The following is a 21592-nucleotide window of genomic DNA, read 5'->3' as shown; positions in this document are numbered from 1 at the left end:
ATGAATGCAACCAAAAGAATGCATGTAAACCACTTCAAATTATTGGCTTCATTACATTCATGTAGCTCACCACAAAATATACAGTATTCAACCCTTTTGCACTGTTCTTGCAAAGGCAAACATCACTATTCCAATTGCTCAGAACAAACCCCTAACTTAGTATTAAACTTTAGCATGTAACTAGTTCTCCACCATTTGTGCCACGGGCACGAATGAAACCTCAAACAGACATTTGAAAGTGATGTGGTTGTTGAAGAGAGGGGTGCTAATACATTTCTAAGTCATCAGACTTTTGATTTATTTCCCGGCGGACATTAAAGAATACCTAAAATAACAAAGAAGGAGGGACATGAACCATTCCTAGAGACCTGAATATCATAGATATTGACTTGAACCACCCATAACACCCTTGCAACCACATAGCAATCCACTAAAAACCACTCTGTACACCTTAGCAACTGCATAGCGCACAACACCACCTAAAACACCCTTGCATTGTAGAAGCAAGTTTGCATGTGCGTTGTGAACATTATGACCTGATGTGGTTAGCAGCAGATACACATTATTTCTTCATTGCTGGCACAGTCTTAATGAAAGTGTATGTGCGCGAGCGCTCTGACACCAGGGACTAAAATCTCATTGTTTTTCATTTCTGTTCGTTCTGAGCAAAAACTTTTTTTTTCATTCTGGTTCAGAGGTTCCGCAGCCTCCTTTCCAAAAGGTTACTGGTTAGAACAAAATAAAAGAATGGTTAATAACGTTCTTTTTAAAATGACAGTACTCTGCACTAAAAGGTGGGTAAAATACTAATATCCCCTAAAAGGTATTCACATACCATGTAAAACTATTAGAGCTGTCAAAATTAACACGTTAGGGTTTGTGATTAATAAAAAAATGTTTAACGCATTCATTTCTTTCAACTAATATTCTGACATTTTATTCAGCTCCGTGCAAGTTCTAAACAATGTTTGGAATAGGGCGGAACCTTTGTGATGTGTCCGGCGGGGACATTACACTGATGTATACACCAAAAACACAACAGCGATTCTGTGCCAAAAATCAAGTAATGAAGAAAGGACCTCTTACAAAACAAACCTAGATGAGACTTGTGACAAAAATAAAATACTTTGTGTCCCTATGAGTCAGAACTTTACCAAAGAAGCATGTAATATCTTAACTTTTACCTAAAAGCCAAACACAGTATATGGCACTGATAAAGGATCGTTGGGGACTAGTTCTTTTAAGTAGTCAACCTCCCACTTAGTCTTTGGGAAATGTTTAATGTTACTTGCATTGGTGCTATTTTGTGCATTTCTGTTTCTGTCTTTATTAGAGATGTGTAAAACTACCAATTTTTATAATCAACTAGTCAGCCAGTTGTTTGAACAACTAGTCGACTAGTTGGTGTTAAGGATTCTAATGTATAATTAGGCTCTGTTATGGTCACGTGACCTCAATCAGACATGTTTCAGAGGAATATATGAATGCTAATCACAGCACTTCAACATGGTAACTAACGGATATTCAACAATAAAAAGGATAAATTACTATAACCTCTTATTCCACAAAACTATCAAAGAAATGAGAAAGGCTCCAATAAAGAATGGCACAAAACTGCTTATCTGCATCCTTAACACAGAATGACATGCTTCAATGTTAACAGAGAGCTTGGGAGTCTCATGGCGATCCTTGCTGCCCATTCAAATGTGCAGAACTGCAAGATAATGATGCATTTACATATCTAGTTCACCACATCAAACAGTTTAACCTTTCTAACTGAAACTATTTATTTAAGCGGTGTCAGAAAGAATCAGCAAAAGACTTTGATCTCTCTTCAGCACCACACAAATACGGAAACATGACTCACAGGAGAGTGAATTTAACAGTTGACAGTGATCGTCTTGTAATGTGTTGTTGACACAGAGCTCTTTGATAGCTGTAACAGGAGCGTTGCATAAACGGACTAAACTTAAAAGCTTTAAGAGACGAAATTTCTTGCAAAGGGATTTACTGTGCTGACTATTATTCACTTTTAAGCAGAGCAAGCTATAATCATGCAAAAACACTCTCCAAGAAGTCTCTCGATTAATTTGAGAATTGTGTCTCCCATTTAAATCACCACCACTAAAAACATAAATGTTGGCAGTCGACCCCACTATCTGACTAGTCAGTTATTGGTCGATTAGTCGACCACTGTAGCACATCCCTTGCCTTTATACTGTAGAAGGCTTTGTTTGGAAAATGTTAATAATGCATTATTGTTCAATTTTGTTTTCCTTCCTAAGAAGAAAAAAATATATATTTTGACAGGAAAATAAGTACTGTATATATATAGTCAAATTTCAGCACTTCCAAAATCTGATATTAAATCGCGATTAACTATGAAAAATTATGCGATTACATTTTTTTCCAACATGTAACATTAAACCAGCAGAAATATATAACTATAAGGATCAACTGGCTCAGCAAAGAGGATTTACATCCTATACCCAGCTCAGCCACACACACATGCACGCTTCCTCTTTCTCATGGGGGGGGGGGATAACCGCAGTATTCTTATCAATTAAGTACTTCATTACACAGAGGAACTTAAAGAGCTGTGAGGCATTATGTAATTTTTCTAAAATGCATCTCAAAGCTTCAGCACAGCATCACATCCCACTAACATTTTAATCACTTCCCTAAAGATACATTCAGGTAAGCTTATTCAAAGCAAATAAACAAAAAGTAAACAAATGCATTTGATGGATTGGTTTCTTTATCGACTGAGAAAAGCTCTACTCAAATAACAGTTCACAAGACATCCAAAAGAAGTACAATTTCAAAGAAAGCTGGATTTATCTGCAGTGGCCTGCATTATGGCACTTATGTGGGTGGATTCTTGAAAGAATCATTCAACTTAAGCATCCTCTAAATACTTATGAAGTGATGTGCTGTTTGAACTCTGGAAATTCATATACACTCTTAACTGGTAAAGCATGGTGCTTGTAACACCAAGATCACAGGGTTGACTTCCAGGAACACACATACTGATAAAATGTCACTTTCGATAAAAAGCCTCTACCAAATGCAAACATGTTAAGTAAATTAACTTAGGTCTCTAGAACTCAGATCTTCACCCTTTGTTGTTGTCAAAAATGACCCTGTTTACCAAAACGTAAGCAAGCTAATAGTTAGCGGACAACAATCTCATTATAAGGGTCAACTGCACCTTATAGCCTGAAATAAATCCACAAAGCAGAGAAAGCTCAACTCAGTTAGCAGTTACTAGTGATCATTAAGTTTAAAACAACACAAACCAACTAATTTATACACTCATAACACGAATTCAATAAAGCTTTTGATCTCAAGTAGTACTATGACCAATGTTTTAACAGTCAGCGTAGAAGTATATCTCTGCGTTTATGTGGCTGAGCCCTGTTTTACAGTTCACCGGTCATGTTAGGCCAATGTCATTTGTCATGAATGCAAGCACACACACACACACACACACACCCTCATCAGCTGAATACACAATACTCTGTCATGGCTGTTTGCATAACACCTATGCCTTTCACTTGACCCTGTTTGCTTCTCTATTAATAAAAACAAGTTTAAACTCACCACTTGATGACACAATTATCCTGACTGATAGTCACACAACATACAGAAATATAATGCTGGTAATTTCTGCTTATTTATCTATGTGTGGCCAAAACAACACTGCAGTCCTGGCAGGGCTCATCTCAAAGTTGCATTACCTATTCATGTCAACAGATTTTAAGTGACATTTACCCTAGATACAAAGTGAGCCCCAAAACCATAAAAACCACAACTTCCCTGATATGTCACAAATCATTTCTGCACTTTTTCTGACGGTGGACAGCCTCAAGTGGAAATTGATTCTCTTGTGATTCAAACTTGTCAGTAAACAAAGCCTTAAGAATGATGCACAGTATTCCTCGAAGTGACCTGTCAAACAATACTGACACACTTTTCCGCAGCAGTTGCATCTCAAAACATTACTCAAAAGCTAGTTATAACAGTAGAAGCCACAAATTCTATTACGTCACAATGGGTAGTAGCACTTTGTAGCGTCATAAACGCTGACTAGCGATGGAATGTCAAGAATGCAACATTGTGACAAAACGAAACACCTGTTTATCAAACTCAGAAGCTGTTATATCATCGCCAGCGTTCACAATCCTGTAAAAAAAAAACTTGAACGGTCGCCGCGGCCATAGAGGATCAGACGTGTTCGGAATATTTAAACGGCCGAAGCCATGGCTTACCTCGAGACGCTCCAAACTGGCGAAACTGGCAATAGCAAATCCATCAATAATATCCTCCTCCTGAGAACTCGATTCACGTCTCTTCCGTCTGGGGGGTCGTGGGGCTCTGCTCGTGGATGTCGAACGCCGAGGAGCCTTTTTACCGGGACTTCGCTCCCGTTCGGAACCAGACGAGGGGCTCTGATTGCGGGCTTCCCCGGCGCCCGCCTCCCGTTTCCGTCCCCTCTCCCGCTGCGAACGGGATCTGCGACTCTGCTTCACTTTCCCTTCCATTTTAAAAATCGGTGTGATGCCCTTCCCTCAAAAAAATTATCACACTCGATCACGTTAAAAACCAATCGATTCCTCACAAATCAATAAAACACGCCCGTAGACACTGAATAGAATAGGTAAACAGTTTACAGTGTGACCTTGGATGATAAGCTCCGTAATATGATAAACAAACAAATTTTCAACTGATCCATGCAGGTTGAGGCGAGTATTTAATCCAAAGCCCGTGTCGAAACACGGTGTTACAAGATCGAAGCGCTCCGCTTCATTTAAACAGGTGCAAAATGGCTGTTTAATTACAGTAGTGTGAATTCCACTCGCGAGGCAACTTTGTTGCAACCGTATAAAACAACATCAATGTCTGCATACTGCAGACCGCGCGGAGGGTTCATGTCGCTGGCCCTGCTTTTCTTCTTCAACCCAATTCGTGACCCACTGTGTCAGAAACAAAAAATAAGGATCCGGAAAATATCCGCGTGTTTGCCAAACAATTTAAAGAGAAGAACGTAGGCGAGTAATTCACGCAGTATTTACTACGCGTCTCCTGTCAGGCAACCATGAAGATACACCATGAAACCATTCCGAGACAACAAGGTCCGCTTCTAAGTCCTCGTCAACCGGAAAGAACTGTTATTTCCCAAACGATTCCTCAGCACGCAATCCACCAAAACATCTAATATCCAACAAGGGAAAGAGTTGCTTATCCAGCGGAGAGTATGTTGAACGTATCCATTCCTGAACACTGGCCGTGCGCGCGTGCGCTGCGGCTGAGGGGAAAGACGTCGGTGTCTTTTTCAGAATATGCAAAGCTTCTCTAAGTGGCTTTAAAGAGACAGATGATTCGAATCTCCTCTTTTCGTCTTTCTTTTCTTGCTCATCAGAAATCGCACAGCTGCGAACTCTAAATGATCGGAATCTAGCGAATTGACGTACTTCCGCCACTTCTGCGATTGCCAAAGGAAGTGAGCTGCTTTATTATATGCCGCAAAATTACTCCGAGGAACTTCTTTTTCGTGGCATGTCATGTGTATGGTGTTTTTCTAGCGGTCGGGGGTGTTTCTTGTCTGTGACGTCAGCCTGTCTGCGGGTGGGGAGAAGGAGCAGATAGTGAGCTTGTCAGCGGACAAATGCGCATCAGTGTAGGCTGCTTCAAAAGCCCATAATCTGTCACAGTAGCCTAAACCCTCTACCCATTACAGCACACAGAAAACAACTGGCGCATGTGCATCCTCTTCCTAAAAAGGACTAGTACACAATTATACATTCTAATGACCTTTAACCTATTTGCTTGCTTCTTCATAGGGAAATTATCCAGAATTATTATTTATTTATGTATGAAGCTCAACAAAGGTTTATCTATCTATCTATCCGTCCATCTGTCTGTCTGTCTGTTTCCATCCATCCATACATCCTTTGTCTGTTTCCATCCATCCATCCATCCAGTCTATCTATCTACACTATATTGCCAAAAGTATTCGCTCATCTGCCTTTAGACGCATATGAACTTAAGTGACATCCCATTCTTAATCCATAGGGTTTTATATGACGTCGGCCCACCCTTTGCAGCTATAACAGCTTCAACTCTTCTGGGAAGGCTTTCCACAAGGTTTAGGAGTGTGTTTATGGGAATTTTTGACCATTCTTCCAGAAGCGCATTTGTGAGGTCAGACACTGATGTTGGACGAGAAGGCCTGGCTCGCAGTCTTCGCTCTAATTCATCCCAAAGGTGCTCTATCGGGTTGAGGTCAGGACTCTGTGCAGGCCAGTCAAGTTCTTCCACACCAAACTCGCTCATCCATGTCTTTATGGACCTTGCTTTGTGCACTGGTGCGCAGTCATGTTGGAACAGGAAGGGGCCGTCCCCAAACTGTTCCCACAAAGTTGGGAGCATGGAATTGTCCAAAATCTCTTGGTATGCTGAAGCATTCAGAGTTCCTTTCACTGGAACTTGAGCTAATCTGAAGGCCACATGAACTTTGGAGGTCTGTAGCGATTGACTCTGCAGAAAGTTGGCGACCTCTGCGCACTATGCGCCTCAGCATCCGCTGACCCCGCTCTGTCATTTTACGTGGCCTACCACTTCGTGGCTGAGTTGCTGTCATTCCCAATCGCTTCCACTTTGTTATAATACCACTGACAGTTGGCTGTGGAATATTTAGTAGCAAGGAAATTTCACGACTGGACTTGTTGCACAGGTGGCATCCTATCACAGTACCACGCTGGAATTCACTGAGCTCCTGATAGCGGCCCATTCTTTCACAAATTTTTGTAGAAGCAGTCTGCATGCCTAGGTGCTTCACTTTATACACCTGTGGCCATGGAAGTGATTGGAACACCTGAATTCAATTATTTGGATGGGTGAGCGAATACTTTTGGCAATATAGTGTATCTATCTATCTATCTATCTATCTATCTATCTATCTATCTGTTTTCATCCATCCATCCATCCATCCATCCGTATGTCTGTTTTCATCCATCCATCAATCCTTTGTCTGTTTCTATCTATCTATCTATCTATCTATCTATCTATCTATCTATCTATCCATTTGTCTGTGTCCATCCATCTATCCATCTGTTTGTCTGTTTCCATATGTCCATCTGTCCGTCTGTCTGTCTGTCTATCTATCTATAATGCCGTTTTCCCCCCCCCCCATTCATGTGAAAACGACAATGAATAAAAATTAAATATGACTTGTTCTTAGGAGTGCCAACCCTTCTACATTCTGTGGCTTTTATTATTTCTGGATAGCACATTTCAATTCACAGAGTTTTTACAGTGTGTGGTCTCCCAAAAACTCATGTCCATTTTTGTTACATCCATAATGCAAGCTCATTTAAACTGGAAAAAACTTATCTAGAATAAAACTTTTCTAATGTCTGGACTCTATCTGCAGGGGTCTATGATCATACATAAAAATTGTTTGATATGCTGGTAATGAGTGCTATATATATGAAGTTAAATGTCTTAATGCAGGAATTTCCCTAATGCACTATGAACTAACATGAACTAACAATGAACAATAGTGTTTTTATTAACTAACATTAACAAATTAACAAGATTAATAAATTATGTAAAAAAAATATTTTTTTAATTGTTTGTTCATGATACCTCATGCATTAACTAATGTTAATGAATGGAACCTTATTGTAAGGAGTTACCAGTAATTTTTGTACTAGTGTGTGTATAATTTTTGAATTATACTCACTTTCACACACACTCACACAGAGAAAGTATTGGGAAATGTCATGAAATTTATAAAATGGCAGATATAATTTGTTTACCTGATCCTGTTAGAAGAGCACTTGCGTTCAGTTACAAGGTGCCCTGCTTCCATTTGCCGGTCTGACTTTCTGTCTGACTCTCAGAGTCTGCCTCATTGTCTCTTTTTCTCTTACTCTCTGCACACACACATACAAGCACACCACATATACAGTGTCTTTGTTTGACTCTGGGGCATTTGCACTTGTGCGTGTATATTTGTTTTTGCCTCATAGCTTGAACTGTGTAACGTGTGAGAGAATCTTGCTACTCCCAGTTGCTCTGTTTTCTTAAGAAGCAATTGCGCAGACTGCCGAGGGAGAGAGCACAGGCATCATGTTTTGACATACTCCTTAAAGATCATGATTCATGGGTGAAATGCTACCGGTGTTTAGTCATCACATTTCTGCCAACTCCAATTTCAGGCTCTTACTTGCTAGATTGTTATCAAGAAAAATACAAATGTTAACTTAGAAAACTACCTTGCAGTCTGTTAAAAGGATAACCATCAGTATGTTCTGCAGAATCAATGAAAGGCTCAGGTATGTTAAATTTGTCCACACTTTTTGGAGGGATCTACTGCATATGTTCTGCCAAAGCCTTATTGATTTGTGCGGATATGTTTAAAGAAAAGCTGAACTGACATAACACAGTCTGCCGGGATGTTAGTTTAGCTTGGAGGGGCAGGGAGGCGAAAATCAATAGAACTCATTTTTGAATTTCTTAAAAAATGTCGAGCTAAGTCTTTGACTGATCCCGCCTATGTGACTTTGCTAAGAACCGAAAGAAATAAAGCACATTTCATGTGTTCACATTTAATATGCCATTTACTTTGACATTTATATTTGCCAGCCACACATTACATTTCATTCTAGTGAATGACTAATCTAGTTTAGAGTAAGGCATTCAATAAAACTCAGCTCACTTTCAAAAGCCTGCCAGTAATTTGCAATGCAATTTTCTTAAAATAGAGAAAATATTACATTCATTAGTTTTCCTCAGTGATAATGATACATAGCGTAGACACCCACCACCATCTCCTAAACCTGTTGACACTCTCCATTTGCATTTACCCATACAATCCAGCAGACTTTGACCTTTGCTAGTGTAACCAAGTGAATTTAGATCCTCAGTTACAGCACACAGTCTTTTGAAGTAGACTTTTTTTACAGTAAGAAAAGAATCACATTGCACAACCAGAATATGACAGACAGACAGACAGATAGATAGATAGACTGTGTGTGTACTTTCTAGAGGACAGTTGCTCACCTGCTGACTTAAGGCGACCTCACGGTGAGTAAAAGCTTATAACTAAAGAAAGAAAGCTGAATTATTATATGGAAAGGGAGGTTAAAAAACCACTGTGACCTGTTGCAGTACAGTTTATGTTCCTAGAGGCTGCATGACATCATGTGCACTTAAATGCAGGTTTACAAGGAGTGCTTGAGAATGAACAATATGCACTAACGGCGATGACATTAAATGGAGATGAAATAGACTCTAAAGACTTGGCAAGTGGTCTGCTTTGTTACTTCAAGAGCAATCTGATGCTGTTTGTGCAGTTTACATAAATGTTACATTTGTATTACAGTTTTTCTCAGTTGTTTTGGCTCAATGAGATATTTATGGAATATACATCTTTGTGATGTCTGCTAAATCTCTGGCCAGACCAACAAGAGTGACAGGATGTCCACCAAAAAGATGGGAACTTGCAGTATTATGTACTGTGAGGAGGTACAATTTATTTATTTATTTATTTATTTTGTTTGTTTGTTTTTTCAGATCTACCACAGTTTTTATCATTGTTGCTGGTTTCTTTTTCTTTTTTTTTCTTTTTTGCCCATTTTGTGGCAATTATCTGTTCACTATATATGAATTTACATGTAAGAAATGTGTAAAAATGGACATGCAAATGTGAATTTTCTGTTTACATGTAACACATTGCTACAAAAATAAATTTACTGTATACATACAAATGTGCATATTCTTTTTCTGTGTACTACAGTATTGTACAGTATTGACTTTTCCCAGTAAACTTTTACCTACTGTTGAAATCGGTATCCAAAAAGCTCATTGGGATACACAATAGCATTCAGCTAGACAAAACTAATATTCTTGTATAGTGCAGTAAGCAGTCAGTGTCAACAAAAAAGTAGAATAAAAATGAAATTTGTATAAACATTTCCAAGGTTGACTGCCATGATGAAAAAACATCTAAACATTTTGACCAGTATGGCTCAAATGATGACGGCTCATTTTGGTGGCATTGGCCAATTTACTGACACAATAACTAGATTTTGAAGCATGAATTAAATGTTTTGGGTGAGTTACTACATTTTGCAGACATGCAATAGAGTTGTGATGTCCCATAAAACTGTTGTGACAATTGCACTTACAGTTTAGAGAATGTTAAGACTGTTTCAAAAAAATGAGCCAAAGCGATTAAGTAAATTCATTATACTCATTTATGCATGATTCTTCTAACTGAATATCAGCCCAACTTTAGAACTGACCAGGGAGAAGGCATGACTTCAAGCATTGTCTGTTAGTATTAATTCATTGTTTTTAGCTTGTCTACCAATTATAAATACCAATTCACCAGGTAATGAATGCAGACTTCAAGGCCCCTATTGTGCACGGAGAACTTATAATTAACACATTATGTTATCTACAACCCTTGTGCATTTTATGCAGCAAGGTTATTGGAATGTACAGCAGTGGATATTTCAGTAGATAGATAGATAGACAGACAGACAGACAGACAGATGGACAGATGGATGTACAGAAGCATACAAATGGATGGATGGAAACAGACAGATGGATGATGAATGAATGTATGGAAACAGACAAATGGATGGTTGGATGGATGGATGGATGGATGGATGGACTGAAGCAGACAAATGGATGAATGGATGTATGGAAACAGACAAAAAATTGGTTGGATGGTTGGTTAGTTGGATGGATGGAAAGTCAACAACTTTGGGGGTGTGTTGAAGCGGGTTTCACCCAGGTTGCCATACGAGATAGAACCACCACTGGGTGGATAGGTAGATAGATAGATAGATATCCAGTGTACAGCAACAGAAATACTGCTGTAAGAAACAGAGGATGTGACAGAGGTGTGTGATGGTGTGCTTTCACAGATCTGATGAGAGAGATGAGAATGGCCTCTGACTGTCCTCCCAATGGGGTTCTTCAGTCTGGCATTTTCTGTCGGTGTCTTTGTTTCTCTCTCTCTCTTTCTCCTCTCTCTCTCTCTCTCTCGCTCACAGACATTACAGGCCTCTTTAGTTAAAACCATGTTTCTGTTATCTGGGATCAAATGCACATCATGGCAGCATTCCTGCATTCAACCCAGCATTTGCTTTGATATTGATGTCACTCCCTGGGCCTCTTACGGAGAGTCTTGCTTTTCAACACTCATATAATGCATAACTCCTTCCCCCTCCTCTCTTCTAAAAGGATGTCTGACATAAAACCCACGCTGCTTCCTCAAGGTAAGTGAATGTAGTTGCTGCTTTCATTACGAAATGGAGAAACATTCAATAGTTCTCTGTTCTTCAGGGCTTAGATCAAGTTTTTAGTGAGCATTTGACCGACTGCCTAAGAGTGGTATGATGTGGGTCCTCTTGGGCTGGTTGAAGACAAGACGTGTAGCTCAATCTGGATCATCATGCAGAGGCTTGACTGTAATTCCAAGGTGTTTGAGTAGTCCAGTTTTGAGATGACAAAAACATAGACCAGGAGCTGCAGGTAAGCAGCATAATCAGACAGGTAGGGTCTGATTTTCTTTATATTATAATGATAATTATGAATCTGCATGACCAGCTATTTGATGAGATGTGATTTTTTTGAAGTTTAACAGTCATTAAACATATTTATTTATGTTGTTGAGCCTATAGCTGCATTGTGATGACTGTTTTAGTTGATGGGATCACAAAGAGTTCTGTCTTTGCAAGGCTGAGCTAGAGGATGTGGTTCTTCATCCAGTCCAAGATGTCAGATCTCAGTTTGTGGATCAAGCAATGTTGGATTTGAACCAAAAACCTTTTTGTTATTGCCTAGATCTTTAACCACTTGACTACACCAGTTTTTGGAATCTTGGTGGTAGTACTTACAAACAGCCAAGGGTGTCGATTTTGCTTGAACACTGGGGGTGGGGTTGCAGTGTAAAGCATTTATATGTTTCCATTGATCATAGTATAAATATTGGGGGTGTAGTACTTGCTTCTTTTCCCTGGGAAAAAAGAAATAAGCCATTTCAGAGCTGAGATCAAAATGTTTGTGAGCATTTTACTGAAGGCTAAACAACTTCTTCAACTACAGGCACTTTTATATCCCAGGGGTTGATTTTTATTAAAACTACTGTAACAGATTTCACCATTTTTACACTCACTTTTCACTTTATTAGGAATGCTATGGTCCTAATAAAATGCCAGATGTGGTCTTCTGCTGTTGTAGCACATCCGCCTCAAGGTTCGACGTGTTGTGCATTCTGAGATGCTGTTCTGCACACTACAATTGTGCAGAGTGATTATCTGAGTTACCGTAGCCTTTCTGTCAGCTCGAACCAGTCTGGCCATTCTCCGTTGACCTCTCTCATCAGTAAGGCGATTACATCCGTAGAACTGCCGCTCACTGGATGTTTTTTGTTTTTGGGACCATTCTGAGTAAAGTCTAGAGACTGTTGTGCGTGAAAATCCCAGGAGATCAGCAGTTACAGAAATACTCAAACCAGCCTGTCTGGCACCAATAATCATGCCACGGTCAAAATCACCAAGATCAAATTTTTTCCCCATTCTGATGGTTGATGTGAACAATATTTCAAAAACGTTAAAATAGCCATTACACCACAGAATTCTGTCAAACATAATACAGAATTTTCATGATGTTTGGAAAAAATGACAAAGATGACAGTAGACAAATTTAAAAATCAGTGTGATAAATGTTTTATTGAGACTTTACTTTCTAGAAGTTCACAGTGCTAAAAGTGCCTGAAGAAACACCCTTATAATTATTTATTTTGGCAGGCACTTTTATCCAAAACAACTTAAAGTGCATTTTAAAATTACACTATGTGTGTTCCGTTGGGATTCAAACCCATGACTTTTGCTTGTGGTATGCTTGACCAAAAAAAAAAAAAAAATGTATACAATAAGATCTTAGATGTTACTATTCCCAATTAGCAACACCAAGGGATTGTTTCCTGCAAAAAGAACAGAAATTCAATCATTAATAATCCATAAAAAACAAACATACATAAAACAATTTCGTCAGGAGAGCTACATTGATCCTTGTGTTCAGTGTATTGGTTTAATTAAGAGAAGCAGTGTCCTTGCAAATTGACTTCTTGCCTGTGTGAATTACCTACAGGAAGAAAAAAAAAAAAAAGAAAAAAAAACAGTGACTAATGACCCATAGAAATCTAGCTTATAAGAATTGGACACACTGCAAGCCAAACTTCCTCCAGGGCTGTCCGGCTACCACCACATTCAGTGTGGATTACTGAGCTGTTAGTAAGAGCCTCTCTTCTTCAACGATCCCCCCCGTTCGGTGCTAAAGGCTCTCATCAATTATGGATCAAACAGAGAGTGGGTGAAGCTCCTACTGATCTGCTGAGAGAGAGAGAGAGAGAGAGAGAGATGCAGTGTGAGTCAGCATGCTTTATAACTGATAAAGCGGATGTTGATTTTCCTAAAGCGTATTAATGATCAAATTATCCATCAAGCTTTTGTTTATGGGTAGAGAGGAAGGGAATAAGCCACTTGCTCATTTCCCAGTCTTAAATAATGAGACCAGCTTCATTACTTGAGCCATTAACATACAGTCTGAGACCACAAATAAAAATGCTGTTTTTCTGTTTTGTTTTTGTTTTTTAATCCTTAAACATTCAGGTTTAAATAAGATTTTGAATCACAGATTTCCAATGTGAACTCCATGACCACACTGTATACGCACAGACAGTTTCAAAAGGAAATGGTCAGAAAGCCTGCCCGGGTTTTGAAATATCAGTCCTCAGGAATCCAAGAACATCTCAGGTGTGTGATTGTTTGTGTGTCTGTATGTGCGCACCCGCAGTGTTGTGTTTAGCCACAGGAAGTTACAATAATAACAGACCAAACCCACCACGCTGTCATGTTCAGTGAAGCTCATCGCTGGAGCATTGCTGCCGTTCTGCAGAGGAGTCATGGAAACTGATATGGCTCCTCTTGGCACTATGTTCTCCTCTCTGGGGCTTTCTCGCTGTCTCTGCACACGGAAAGGCACTTGATGTGCAGGATCATGATATTAGACCTAAGCTTGTGGAATAAGAGTGCCATTAATGTGTAGTCATGTTGTTTTGACGCTTCAAAAACACATGACAGTGAAGTTGGCTTTTGCACAGAGACGCAGGAAATGATAGATGATGCTGTGTAACTTGCAGGTCACAGGTCAAGTGTCTGACACATGCTACTTTAGTGAAGTAGACATGCAGCTTGGGAGGCTGAGCCAAAAACGCATGTAATCCATATGCACTGTGCTTCAAGGTTTTATGGACTTGTGGATCTTTTGTGTGTTTGCACCTGATTTAGAAATGATTTTAGGAGAATATTTATCACAGACAGACTTTTGACTACCGTCATAAAGGCAAGTCCACATTGCAGCTTGTTCTGGCCAAGAACTGCCCAAGTAGATAAGACAAGGCTGCCTGACCGAACTGTGAAGTGACTATAAGCACCTTTAGAGGTGGGTAAATTTGAAATTGGACATAACTCGTATATTAGTGTTTAAGGATCCAAATCCATTGACTTGACTAAATTTTCTACAAAAAACACTCATTTTTGGCATACAAATGCGTACAGTTAGCCAATCAAATTGGAACTGGTGATCTCCATCAACTCCTGTAATTTTGTAATATTTTTTTTTAATTTTTTTTTTTACTGTATGTAAGCAATGAGCATCACCGATATACACTGAACACATGCATTAGGTTTTTATTGTTTTAGTATGTAACATTATATTTATAGAACATAGTTTCCATGACAGTTCCCTCAAGCTTGTCGGTCAGTTATTGTTTTTATTTTTGTTGTTGTTGTTTTTTTGTGAAAAATTATTTAAAGAAATAAACAAAGATAAAACATGTTTTCATACAACAATTTGTTTTAATCCATGTCTTCTGAAGCGATCCAATCGGTTTTGAGTGAGAACAGACCAAAATATAACTACTTGGCGATCATGATTTCAAGCTCAATTACACTTCTTAGCCCCATCTAGCACATTGCGCATGAGTCAGGCACATGATTGTGCCTACAGACTGCAATGGCAAGATACAGTGAAAAGGGAGTTACAGTTTGGTCTGTTCTCACCTAAAACCAATTAGATCACTTCTGAAGAAATGGATTAAACAACTGGAGTCTTATTGATTACTTTTATGTTGCCTTTATGTGCTTTTTGGAGCGTAATTTTTTTTTGTCACCATTCATTTGCATTTTATGGACCTACAGATCTGAGATATTCTTCTAAAAATCTTAATTTGTTTTCTATAGAAGAAAGAAAGTCATACACATCTGGAATGGCATGAGGTTGAGTAAAAGAGAAATAAACATTTTTGGGTGAATTATCCCTTTAAACTGTGCAGGTCAATCTTTAATATAGCATAATCGATTACATTTATTCATTTATTCATTTGGCAGATGCTTTTATCCAAAGTGACTTACAAAAGAGGAATACATTATAAGAGAATTATCTTAAGGAGTCAGTGGTACGAAAAGTGCCGTATTACAAGTTTCACTAGCATCAGAATATTATTCAAGACAGATTCAAGTGCAACAAGATTTATTTATTTATTTATTTATTTTAGTGACTGGTGGAAAAGATGTGTTTTCAGCCGTTTTGTGGCTATGTTCAGACTGCAGGCAAATTGGATTTTTTCTCAAATCAGATCTTTTCAGGCAGACTGTCCGCACTATTAATTGCAAGTGATCAAATCAGATTTTCGAATTCAGACATAACCAACCTATCTGCATGGGTTGCATTGGTAACGACATAGGCGTACCCACGTGACGATGCTTTCAAAACAGATGCAGGAAAAATGGAGGTGCATCATCTCGCTCTCCAAATAAGCACCCTGTCCAGTCGTGGTGCAGAACTCCTCGGTTGCACAAGAAAATCTCAGCGATGGAGGAGACTGGTAAATATTGGCTGTGTCTCGTTTGGAAGGATGCGTCCTTTGAAGGCTGCAGTAAACCGAGTGTCCTTCTTTAAACAAGTCTCGTTTAAACGAGACGGTCTTCGTAGGATGAACGGAAATGGAACGTAACATGGTTGATATGACAGCACGCCACTCTTTAACAAGCACGAGCGCTTTGAGTGAGAAGGGAACAAAGTCCCTCTGGAAGGGAATGTATGAGGTACATTTTAGGAGAGTTATAATGATGTAGATAGAAAAGAAAATAGATTTTACAGGTGTACTTTTAGTCTAATACTTTATTTTAATTATAGATTAATATAATTATACATATTATATACTCTGCACCCATCTACTGAGGTACTTCAACTTGGGAATTAACATTACTTGCATTTGAACATCATATTTACGGGCAAATTGGCATTATTTTTTTTTTACATTTCCGTTGATGCAAAGAATTGTGGGTTGTGAGAGCCCACGAAGGATACACCTCATGCATCCTCCAAATTCTCGTGAAAGAAAGTTACATTCGAAGTGTCCTTCTTGCTTTTATGAAACGAGACAGCCTTGATGACGTATGCGGCTGAGAAATACGACCTCCGGAGGACGCATCCTTCCAAACGAGACACAGCCATTGTGATGTTCCGTGCTGCAGTCACGGCTGGCTTATGAATACTTCCGGCATTTCCGTCACCGATTTTTGACGTCATCATTGTGTGTTGCGTGATGCAAAAGACCATTTGAAATCCGATTTGAGCAGCCAGAGCGAGACGCATCTGAAAAAATCAGATTTAAATCGCATCTGAAACCACCTCCCGTTGTGGTTTGAATCAGATTCTGAAAAATCTGATTTCATGTGGTTTTTTGCTGTCCAGACTATAAAAACTCATCTGGATACAATCTGGATATGCAAAAAATCTGATTTTTAGTGGCAGTCTGAACACAGCCTTTGAAGACAGAAAGTGAGCCAGCTTCACAGATGGAGTTGGCAAGGCCGTTCCACTGACGTGGTACAATGAAGCCAAAAGTCCGGGAAAGTGTTTTGGTGCCTCTTTGTAACCGATGTAACTTAATTTCAACAAAATACAAGGGTTAAGTATTGCTTCTCTCAAATGTATATGCCAAAAAGGAAATGAAAATATAGCAATGACAATGTGGTGGAAATCATTCTGCTTGTGCTGACTAGAAAATAAGACCTTTTTAAAATTTTCCAGATTTTTCACATGACTTTCCTATGGTGGCCATGGGGTACACAATGCAACTGTGGCAGGGCGGAGGGCGGGGCCAGGTCGTGATTCTACACACCCGGCCCCTAATCAGGCTGATTAGCCAGAGAGGGATAAGAGCCGACTGGAGACGGCAGCGCGACAGAGAGAGAGTTACGGACAGCTGTCTGACACCTGTGTGTGTGTGTGTGTGTGTGTGTGTGTGTGTGTGTGTGTGTGTGTGTGTGTGTGTGCTTTTGTTTTAGTTAATCATTAAATATTATTCATATTGTCAAGCCGGTTCTCATCTCCTCCTTTCCACTGATGTGTTACACTGGTGCTGAAACCCAGGAAGGAGGAGGGATGCGCCATAGTAGAGTTCTCACCGCTACCATCCACCCCAAAGGAGCAGCCACGGCCATCCGCCGGAGGACGGAGGAGCCTGGCCGCCTGGAAGCGGAGGAACGGCCACCAACCGTGAGGGGAGGAGGGGCTCCCAACCAACCGCCTGGAGCGGTTACTGCTGCCAGGGGTGGGGGAGACCCCTACTGTCCACCAAAAATGCGTCACGTCATGCCGGGGGCACCCCGGCCTGAGAGAACGGGGGAGGAATGTGGCAGGGTGAAGGGAGGGGCCGGGTCATGATTCTACACACTCGGCCCCTTATCAGGCTGATTAGCCAGAGAGGGATAAGGGCCGACTGGAGACGGCAGTGCGACAGAGAGAGAGTTACGGACAGCTGTCCGACACCTGTGTGTGTGTTTGTGCTTTTGTTTTAGTTAATCGTAAAAATATTATTTATATTGTCAAGCCAGTTCTCACCTCCTCCTTTCCATTGATGTGTTACAGCAACCAAATAAGAAAAGCAAATAAAAGCTGAAAACACAACAAAATTAAGCCACAGCACAATGGAAATAAGCCACAACACAGCAAAAATAATCCGCAACACAACGAATTAAGGCATGATGCTCAATATTAATATGCAAATTCATGTATTCATCCAACACTGCCCTGGTGTTGCATGGCAAAATATTGTATTTCATTTTGTCTTTTGTAAAAAGTCACCTTAATTCATTGTGTTCATCTGTCCCACTCTCTGTTTGTTACTCTTAACACTCAGTTTATTTAGTGCATGCACACAATACACAAGTGTCTATATCTGATCTTTGGTGCGTTAGGTATGCTGAGGGTTTATCAGCAGGCATTTTAACTAATCTGCCCTTCCTAGAAGCAAGCCACAAAGTGAGATCAGTGTAAAATCTCAGAATCATGAATTATAGACAATCTGAGCTTTAAAAGAATGCTGACTTTTTACACTTTGATGCAGCATAGACACATCAGGGACAGGGCAAACTGAAGCAGAGTTTTATGAATTCCCTTTAAACCTAACTCCTGCAGGCAGTGTTTGTATGTGCCTCTGTGCTCCTATGAGAAAAGGATTTATATGTGTTTAGATTTCACTCCCGCGGCTCAGTTCTGTGGATTTCTCTGTTTGTTTAAGGTGATGCAATGTCACCGCTATTAGAATGAACTTTGGTCTTAAAAGTGTCCTGTGAAAAATAAACTTAGAATGCTTTCTAAGAAATATGACAGCAGGGCTACTGCTATAAGCTGATCATGTGGTCTGTTGTTCTCAGTTGCTCAAATAATATGATGTATATACAGGTTTGGGGAGTAATGAAATACAAGTAACGGGAATACGTATTTAAAATACAAAATATAAGTAACTGTATTCCACTACAGTTACAATTTATATCATTGGTATTTAGAATACAGTTACATTCAAAAAGTATTTTGATTACTGAAGAGATTACTTTGCATTTTATTGTCATTTGTTTCATTAAATATTTAGTCCTTTCAGATGGAAACATTTATACATATAAATTATGCGATCCAAAGTGCATTTGAACAGCGGTGAAACACTTTCTTATGATGTGTTACATTTATACGAGCAGACAGAGAAGTAAGTTTGAAGTAAGTTTGGAGCAGAAGAAATAGAAATAAACCTTGTGTAAATTATCAGCTTTACGCTAAGCTAAAATGCTATTTCTAGCCATTTTACATGCACGTTACCAGGCACGATCATATTTTTCTATCAAAACAATTCACGTTGGATCAAAATTAATTTTTTTCTAGTAAGACCTTTGATATTAGGGCAAAAATCATATTCTTTATAATTATTTTTTAATTGTTTTCCTGTGAAAATATCTAAAAATCATTAAAATAAGATCGATTTGATTTATCTTGTTTTAGAAACAACACTGCATAAGATATTTAGGTTTTTCAGGGAATGTATTTTTAACATGTGTATTTTGTCTTACTGTACTGGCAGAGTTTTTATATTCAAAACAAGTGAAAAAATCTACCAGTGCTGAAGAAGCAATCCAAAGTATTTAGAATACATTACTGAATTTGTATAATCTAATGAAATCCGTTACAAATTACATTTTACAGCATGTATTCTGTAATCTGTATTGGAATACATTTAAAAAGTAACCCTCCCAACCTTGTATGTATGTATATATATATATAAATGTAATTTCATTTTGAAATGAATCACAGCTCATTCTGGCACTTATAAATTATTCGTATATAGGCTATACTGTATAGGGGTTAGGTTAGGGTTAGTATATATATATATATATATATATATATATATATATATATATATATATATATATATTAGTACAATTATACTGTAACTATTTTATTCTATTATTTTTACTTTTTTTACATGTAATATCTATATATAAGTTTTGCTTTATATTTCGTTGTTTATATTGTATAGGCCTACAATTCACCCAAAAATTTAGTGAAAATGTCATTTATTCACACTCATTTTGGTCCTGATCTGTTTAGCTTTCTTTCTTCAGTGGAACACAAAATTGAGAAGTTAAACAAAATATTATTAGGAACCGACATCCTCAGTCACTATTTACTTTAATTGTATCTTTTTTCCAAACAATAAAAGTGAATGGTGACTGAGGCTGTCATTCTGCCTAACATCTTTATAGGCACTGTATGGCAGCCAACAAGAAGTGAAATACAAGCAATTTAAATTAAACTGAATGCATTTAGTACTTTTGATTAATGAGTTTGGGCAGAACACAGCACAAAATGAATGGCAAGCATTATTTACAAACAGCTAATTGAATAGCAAAAATCCATCTAGTATTGCCCGTGTGTGGCTTTTCCTGTAACACCCAGTAGTGTTGGCTCAGTGCCTGACCGAGTCTGCCAGAAACAGTAAATTGTCTATGTGTGACAGAGGAGTGTGTGTGTGTGTGTGTTTTTGCTCTGTAGCACTTTTTAAATAAGACGAGTGGCCATGCTTTGGCAAGTTACTGGCTGTGATTAACGATTGTACAGATGGTTTGCAGCTGCCATTTACCATGGGAATTAACCCAATATTTACAATACAGAGAGTGTGAACACCCACAAACCTACACACACAAATGAGTGCTTGATAGCTTAGTCAGTCGTAACACGCTTAGCTGAAACATTATTGCCCACTACGTGTATATGTACACAAAACCACACACAGCTGTGGGTGGACACAAACCAGGCCACACACATATTCAAACTAAGCATTATTTCTAAACACACATCTCACACAAGCGATGACACACTCACTCAGTCATACAGAGTTATCAATCACTCAACTGTCAAAACGATCTGTATAGATTCATAAACGGTTACTATAATCAAACTTGCAAACTCAATTCAGTCTTTCAATGGTTCTAACATGAAATACAAGGTTTATTCATGGAAATATGAAAGAAAAGCAACAGCAAACATCAGATTTACACTATTGCAATAAAACTGTTATTTGATCACCCAACAATGTAATTCCAGCAGTTTCCTAGAACAGGAAACAGCCTTTCAACTGCAAATGTGCGAGTTAGACATTAAACCATCCTCCTGTGAGAACATACAATAAGTTGTTGTTAACTCTTCAGTTATATAAGTTATAACATTTACATTTAGCAGATGCTTTTATCCAAAGTGACTTACAAATGAGGAACAAATGCAGTTCGTTATGCATAAGCAGGGTTGGGGAGTAATGAAATACATGTAACGGGATTACGTATTTAAAATACAAAATATAAGTAACTGTATTCCACTACAGTTACAATTTAAATCATTGCTATTTAGAATACAGTTACATTCAAAAATATTTTGATTACTGAAGAGATTACTTTGCATTTTATTGTCATTTGTTTCATTTAATATTTTGTCCTTTCAGATGGAAAACATTTACAGTATACATATAAATGATGCAATCCAAAGAGCATTTGAGCAGCGGTGAAACACTTTCTTATAATTAATAATTTTCTTTATTCATCACACATTATACATATGTGAAATTCTTCTTTTTCACATATCCCAGCTAGGCTGGGGTCAGAGTGCAGGGTCAGCC

At 38.6% G+C, this 21592-nt stretch overlaps 1 protein-coding gene across 11 annotated transcripts in view; it reads right to left on the bottom strand.

Annotated features, from left to right (window-relative positions):
* LOC127420180 (autism susceptibility gene 2 protein-like) overlaps positions 1-5496 on the bottom strand; it is a 518748-nt gene extending 513252 nt beyond the window's left edge. For 6 of the 11 annotated variants that reach the window (XM_051662267.1, XM_051662237.1, XM_051662243.1 and 3 more), the window contains exon 1: positions 4272-5496. In XM_051662267.1, coding sequence (XP_051518227.1) covers positions 4272-4544 — 273 coding nt within the window. In that variant the 5' untranslated portion in view covers positions 4545-5496. The remainder of the gene's footprint in view (positions 1-4271) is intronic. The other 5 variants (XM_051662297.1, XM_051662276.1, XM_051662286.1 and 2 more) reach the window with 1 other exon arrangement.
* Between the last annotated feature and the right edge of the window lie 16096 nt (positions 5497-21592).

This window comes from Myxocyprinus asiaticus, chromosome 3 (assembly GCF_019703515.2).
Source record: "Myxocyprinus asiaticus isolate MX2 ecotype Aquarium Trade chromosome 3, UBuf_Myxa_2, whole genome shotgun sequence".
Classification (NCBI taxonomy): domain Eukaryota; kingdom Metazoa; phylum Chordata; class Actinopteri; order Cypriniformes; family Catostomidae; genus Myxocyprinus; species Myxocyprinus asiaticus.
The sequence above is the reverse complement of the archived record's forward strand: the minus strand, read 5'-3'. Positions and strand labels throughout refer to the sequence as shown.